The sequence below is a fragment of the Hesperophylax consimilis genome, chromosome 16 (genome assembly GCF_061612785.1).
Source record: "Hesperophylax consimilis isolate HC1 chromosome 16, BYU_Hcon_1.0, whole genome shotgun sequence".
Taxonomy (NCBI): Eukaryota; Metazoa; Arthropoda; class Insecta; order Trichoptera; family Limnephilidae; genus Hesperophylax; species Hesperophylax consimilis.
The window spans coordinates 15,675,570-15,682,140 of NC_142851.1; the positions used below are offsets into that span (position 1 = coordinate 15,675,570).

Genomic DNA, 6,571 nt, shown 5'->3' on the forward strand with positions numbered 1-6,571 from the left:
ACTCAAGGTTTTTCAAGGTTATCTCGTTCAAAGAGCCCCGAACCGAGTAATAAAAAATGTACGATTTGCGGTGAATATCATGTAGAAAAATATTGTAAATTCAAGAACGCAAAATGTTTTAATTGTCACAAGGTAGGGCATTTGAAGAAATTATGTAGGAATCACAAGGTTAATCCGATTTTTGAACAATCCCAGAATAATAGTATTTCATACATTAATCCGTTTAGGGCTAATGTGGTAATTAACGAAGTAAAATGTGCTGCTATGATTGATTCAGTGGCAAGCATGTCGGTCATGCCGGATTTTATTTTCAATCGTTATTTTAGAAATGTAACATTGTCACCAGATAAGCGTACTTTATCAGGATACGATGGCAAACCACTTAATCTTGTAGGTAGTGCCTGTTTTACCGTAGAATACAATAATCTTAAAAATAATTTATTATTTACTGTTGTGGTTAATGGCACGGAATTGATAGTGGGTAGGGATTTTATGGAGATTTTTAATCTGAAGATAGTTCCTGTGATGAATAATTCGGTTTCATCAATCAAGGACAAAATCTGTTTTATTGAAAATTGTGAACATGTAAATTTTCAAGCAGTTGTGGTAGCCACCGCAGCGGACAGCGAATTACAGCTAGTGAAGATTGTTTGTTTTGGCAACACAGAATAGTTATACCTTTTTCTCTCCAAAAGCAAGTGTTAGATTCATTACACAGGTCACATCTTAGTATTGTTAAAATGAAGGGAATAGCTAGAGCATATTTTTGGTGGACAGCTCTGAACAAAGACTTGGAGAAAGTCGTTCAATCATGTTCAGATTGTGCGTTGTCAAAACAGTCACCACCAAAAAGTCAATTGACGGTTTGGCCAAATCCAGGTAAAGCTTGGAGTAGGGTACACGTAGATTACTGTGGGCCTTTAGCGGGGAAGATGTTCCTCGTGGTGTGTGACTCATTCTCGTAGTGGTTGGACTGTATTGAAGTACAGAAGGCAGATTCAACTCATACGATTTTGGAATTGAGGAAAAATTTTTCAAATTTTGGCAACCCTGAGTTCATTGTGTCTGACAATGGCTCAGTTTTTACAAGTGAGGAATTTAGAGTTTTCTTAAAGGAGAACAATATTAAACTTATGACTTCTCCTGTGAAACACCCCCAGTCAAACGGATTGGCGGAAAACGCTGTTAAAACTTCGAAAACGTTCCTCAAGAAACTGTTAGTAAACGGTAAATTCCCACCAAATTTTAATGTCAAGTTATTAATTTTTTTTAATAGACTATAGAAACTCTTTGCATTGCTCGACAAGTATTGAACCAGCAGTACTGTTATTAGGAAGGAGGCTACGTTCTACTTTCGATAATTTAATTCCAGTGAAAAATGGGGATGAGTTTTCGGAAAAAGTCAAGCAAGCAAACGTTAACATTTCTAAAGCTCAATCTGATCAGGTTAAGTTTTACAAAGGGGTTAAAACCAGGGTTTTTAAAGTTGGACAAAAGTGTTTAACAAAAGATTATCGTCAGGATAATAAAGTAGTTTGGGCTAAGGGAGTAGTCTCTAGAAAGCTAGGTAAGAAAGTTTATATTATTAAGATAGGGAACACAGATGTGACATGGAAGAGACATGTCGACCAAATGAGGGAAATGTCTGAGAGCTGGAAGGAAGATGGCAATAATGCACAGCATCCCGCGTCTGAAATTTTGAGGAATGAGCCTCATGAGTTAGAGACTTCAACCTTATTGCGTGGATTCACTGGTTTTCCTCCTGATTTCAGGTTGGCGGCAGAGGAGGTGGTGTCGGAGCAGACACAGGCCCGGCAACAGAGACCATGGTCGGGGAGATTGCGACCAAGACGCGTGACACCCACATCTTCCAGAGGAAACGGGGCAACTTGACCCAGGCACCGCGGTTGTTAGACTTGCAAAATGTAATAACTTCACTTGTTGTAATAACTGCATAGCGCAGCTCTGTTAGAAACCTTTGTGGATCTCTGCACAATTGATTTAATCGTGTTTTGTGCTTAATATTTTAAATTTCTAAGTTGTCTATTTTATTAATCATTGTTGAAACCAAATGTAATATGTAAAATAGTTATGGAGGGAGAAAGATTGCCCCGAAGAGATTGAGGATGCAGTAGACATACTGAGGGATTCAATGATAAGGGCATACGAAAATAGCTGCCCTCTGAAGATAAGTACATACCAAGGACAAAACATTGTGGTGGAGCAGAGGACTGCAGGAGATACGAAAACTAGTAAGACAAGTCTTACTAGTTTTTAGACAGGGCCAAAAAGTCTGGAAACTGGGATGCTCATAAGCACTACCAGAAAAAAAACAAGGAATCAATCTGGAACACAAAAACAGGGTCCTGGGAGAAGTACTGTGAGGAGGTGAAAACCATCCCGCAGCAACAAAAATTCAGAAAATTCTTGCTAGAGACCAAGGCTATTAAATCTATTGACGAAGCGGCAGAAAGACATGGACTCGACAAAACCACCAGAAGGTGGCTGAAGAACATGTTCTCAAGCCGGATACTCACGGTGACAAGGGGTGAGGTGAACATTAGAGTATTGGTGACACGAGGGTGTCAGCAGGGAGGGGTGTTATCACCCTTGCTGTGGAGCCTAGTGGTGGATAACCTCATCCTAAAGCTCAACAACAGGGGCCTATATACACAAGGGTATGCGGATGACATCCCAACCATAATAAGGTGTTGGGATGCTGACACAACCAGAGGCCTCATCCAGTCAACACTGGCAACAGTGTAAGCATGGTGTGAAGAAACAGGGCTGTCGGTTAATCCAAACAAGACAGAACTAGTAATCTTCACACGCTATGTTGTGAGCGTTAGTCGTTGGAAACCACGCCAACAGTTTTTTCAACTACGTGGCAGTAATTTGTTCAGTGCAGTAAGTATATAATAAAAATAAAATTTCACCTTGCTTTGTGAAGGAAATAGTCCGATAAATTGGGAAATTCTCTCAGATTCAGGTCAAGATGGAATATCGCTTACAAGAACAACTCGAGAAAGCCACAGCGCTGAATTTTAATACCTTATTAAGTTATGTTTACTTTCCGTATCTGTTAGAAATGTGGGCTCACGTATTTGCAGTTTAAACTCTTCAGATAAAAACGAAACAAACATTAAAAAATCAGTGTATATTTATGCAAAAGATCTAACTAAACCTCTCTCTCCTACAGATAGCTTTGAAATAGGAATTCAGTATAAAAAATAACAGTTCCTTGCAAACCCTCTACACCAGATGTTCAAGTTACGTTACTACTAGATGATGTGCCAATCATTCCTGGAAAATCCTTTCCAGGACTGGACGACAGGATTGTAACTTACGACCCACAAACCGGCTACACAATCACTGACGTGCAAATGTCAGACTCATCGTACGACTTTAGATGTCAAGGTGTCCTGAACACAATAGAAGAGACACAAATTTTAGACTTGTCCATATAGCCTCACGTGGATTCTCTACCAAAACCTGAAATAACTGACTCTCTTTCATGCGACTATAAAACTGTTATAAATTGTAAAATTTGTGTTGTAGCGGTGTCCCTTTTTCAATGAGATGGATATACGCAAACAAAGTCAACATCAACAAAGAACGAGTTTGTAGCCTTCGTGGTAGGCCAACCGCTCTGTGTTTTTTTAAGTATTTTCAAGGGAAATGTGGCAACATCCCTTTGAAATTATTTTTACAATCAACATTTTGAATAAACTTAACAAACAGTTATTAGAACTTTAGCGTAGGGAGTGGAAAGATGACCTGCAATAGCCATACCAAGCTAAGATGTTAGCTACCGTGCTTACGGCTGAATGGCACTGGGGAACAGTGTCACGAACGGTGCCTCCGAGACACAGGGGACAATCTCGGAGTATTTAGACCTTACCCCAGCATTCGGGGCTCTGCTGGGGTGGACCATCTATTTCCCTAGATACTCGTGGGATCAAATATGAACGAACAAAACATAACAACCAAAAAAAAACGATGAGGGGCCTTTGGGAAACCTGAGGGGAGAGGAAGAGAGAGACGAGGCCACCTCGGTAGACTCTTCCCAATTGGGGCCTTCGTGAACTCTTCCCTTGCGGGACCCTCAGGGAACCCAAGTAACGAGGAACCTCATAAGAAAACAACGCAACTGGATCCTCCAGGGGATCCAGATGCGGGAAAGCAGGGACCCCCACAGGACCTACAAACTAACTCCTGTAAGCACCCCCACCTCCAACCGAGACTCTCAAGGAACCGGGAGAGAAGGGGGGATCTAATAGGATCGTCCAACAGCCACCACGGAGAAAGATGCGGTGAACTCAGTTACGGAGGACTTGGGGAAAATCCGCATCAATAAAAGAATCAGTGGGGCTGCGAGGAGAAAATATAATAAGAAGTTAAGGGCCCATGGCTTCACACTAAAAATTGGATCGTCCACGACTCGGCTAGGGAGAAAGACAGGTATCGCCTGATCATGAGCGTGGACGAGGATAATGTGAAGGTGCTGAGGTAAATGGGTATGACGGCGTACGTCGGGATAAGGAAGGCCACCTTCACGGTGCGCGGACCCAACACCGAGGAGCGGATATAGGGAGTAAGGTGTAAGGATTAGACCGCTAACAATGGCTAAAAACTTACACTTCATTCAAATAAACTTACATCGCAGCCCAGCAGCGGGTGCGGTGCTCAACAGGAGAGTTACCCGGGACCATGTGGATGTCGCGTTGATTCAAGAACCCTGGACTTACAGGTAGAAGGTCAGAGGACTAAACATGAACCAAGATCTAGTCTACTACAATGAGTCGGGGGATAGACCCAGGGCTTGCGTCCTCATCAGAGGGATAGCTGGCACACTGCTCCCCGAACACTGCAGCAGGGATCTGGTAGCTGTGAAGTAGTGAAGGACCAAAGAAGCAGGGAAGTAGTGGTGGCGTCAGCCTACATTCCCTACGACTCTACGGAACCACCACCCTCAAGGGAAATAACGAGACTCATCCAAGGCTGCAGGGAGAAGGATAGGGAACTGATACTCGGTATGGATGCCAACTCGCACCACACTGTGTGGGGGAGTACGGACATCAACAAACGAGGACAGGACCTCCTGGAATACCTGATGACAGTGAACCTTGAGATTCTCAATATAGGTAGGGAACCCATCTTTGTTATAAGTAGTAGACAGGAGGTGATAGACCTAAGCCTGGGAACAGGAAGAGTCTCAGGATTGAGGGTTTCGGATGAACCATCCCTGTCGGATCACCGACATATAGAATTTAAACTAGAGGGAGAGACAAGCAGAATGGGGACCGACACATATAGGAACCCAAAAGCAACTGACTGGACTCGGTATTCAGAGGAGCTTAGCATTGGAATGGTAAAATTCCCAGTCAAATACGGTTGCCCAGAAAAAATTGAGGACGCAGTAGAGGGACTCAATGATAAGAGCATACGAAAATAGCTGCCCTCTGAAGACAAGTACCAGGGACAAAACACCGTGGTCGTGCAGAAGACTGCAGGAATTCCAGAAGTTAGTTAGGCAAGCCTTCAACAGGGCCAAAAAAAACTGGAAACTGGGATGCTCGCTGTAGTGTGACAACGAAGCGTCCTACCCACTGTGTGGGCAATACCATATTGTACCGCCAGTTCTAAAATAAACTCCTTTGCAAGCTGACGTGCCTTTCAATTATACCTCCGTACATTACACTCACAAGCAATACCAGAAAGAATACAAGGAAGCAAGCTTTTGGGAGAAGTACTGTGAGGAGGTGAAAACCATCCCGCACGCAGCAAGGATTCAGAAAATTCTTGCTAAAGACCCAGGGGCAGCCAAAGGCCCATTCCGGAAAGCAGATGGAAACTTCACCAATAACTGGGAGGAGGAGCTGGAGGAAATTCTAGGAAAACACTATCCCGGTTACAAAAATTTAGAAGCAGGTGACACTGGTCCACCACCAGCTCGAGTTACACGAGAAGGTAAGGACAGGGACACTGCCGCTAAAATAGTTACTCCCTCCAAAGTTAAATGGGCAATCGAAGGGTTTGACCCCTTTAAAAGCGCGGGAGAAGATGGAATCTTTCCGGCACTTCTATGGAGGGGTCTAGATTCAATCTTACTTCCGGTGACTAACATCCTGAGGGCGTGCTGCGCCCTCGGATACATCCCCATATCATGGGGGAATACGAGGGTAGTGTTCATACCTAAACATGGGAGAACCGACTACGACTAACCAGGTGCAATCCGTCCAATTAGTCTCACCTCCTTCCTTCTGAAGGCAATGGAGAGGCTAATGGATAGGCACATAAGGGACGGGGCACTGAGGGTAAAACCCCTCCACGAGTTACAATTTGCGTACCAGCCAGGTAAGTCTGTCGACGTGGCACTGCACAGGGTTGTGTACAAACTGGAGCAGTCGCAGGCGACTCTTAAGACTCTTCCCGGATATAGACGGAGCATTCAATTGCACCACTATTAAATCCATCGATGAAGCGGCAGAAAGACATGGATTCGACAAAACCACCAGAAGGTGGCTGAAGAACATGCTCTCAGGCCGGATACTTACGGTGACAAGGGGTG

The 6,571-nt window shown here is 43.7% G+C and overlaps 1 protein-coding gene across 1 annotated transcript; it reads left to right on the top strand.

The window, feature by feature from the left end:
* Positions 1-4,474: 4,474 nt before the first annotated feature.
* On the top strand, positions 4,475-6,224 carry LOC149416783 (uncharacterized). The gene is made up of 3 exons (XM_089641323.1): positions 4,475-4,501; positions 4,814-5,371; positions 5,709-6,224. The coding sequence occupies exons 1-3, from the start codon at positions 4,475-4,477 to the stop codon at positions 6,222-6,224; spliced, it is 1,101 nt and encodes a 366-aa protein (XP_089497449.1).
* The last annotated feature ends 347 nt before the right edge of the window (positions 6,225-6,571 follow it).

Bases quoted from the DNA above. Each gene is read 5' to 3' on its own strand.
- LOC149416783 (XM_089641323.1), top strand. From the start codon at position 4,475: ATGAGCGTGGACGAGGATAATGTGAAG. The intron at 4,502-4,813 runs GTGCTGAGGTAA...GTCGGGGGATAG, and splicing joins TGGACGAGGATAATGTGAAG to ACCCAGGGCTTGCGTCCTCA. The intron at 5,372-5,708 runs GTAAAATTCCCA...TACACTCACAAG, and splicing joins AGGAGCTTAGCATTGGAATG to CAATACCAGAAAGAATACAA.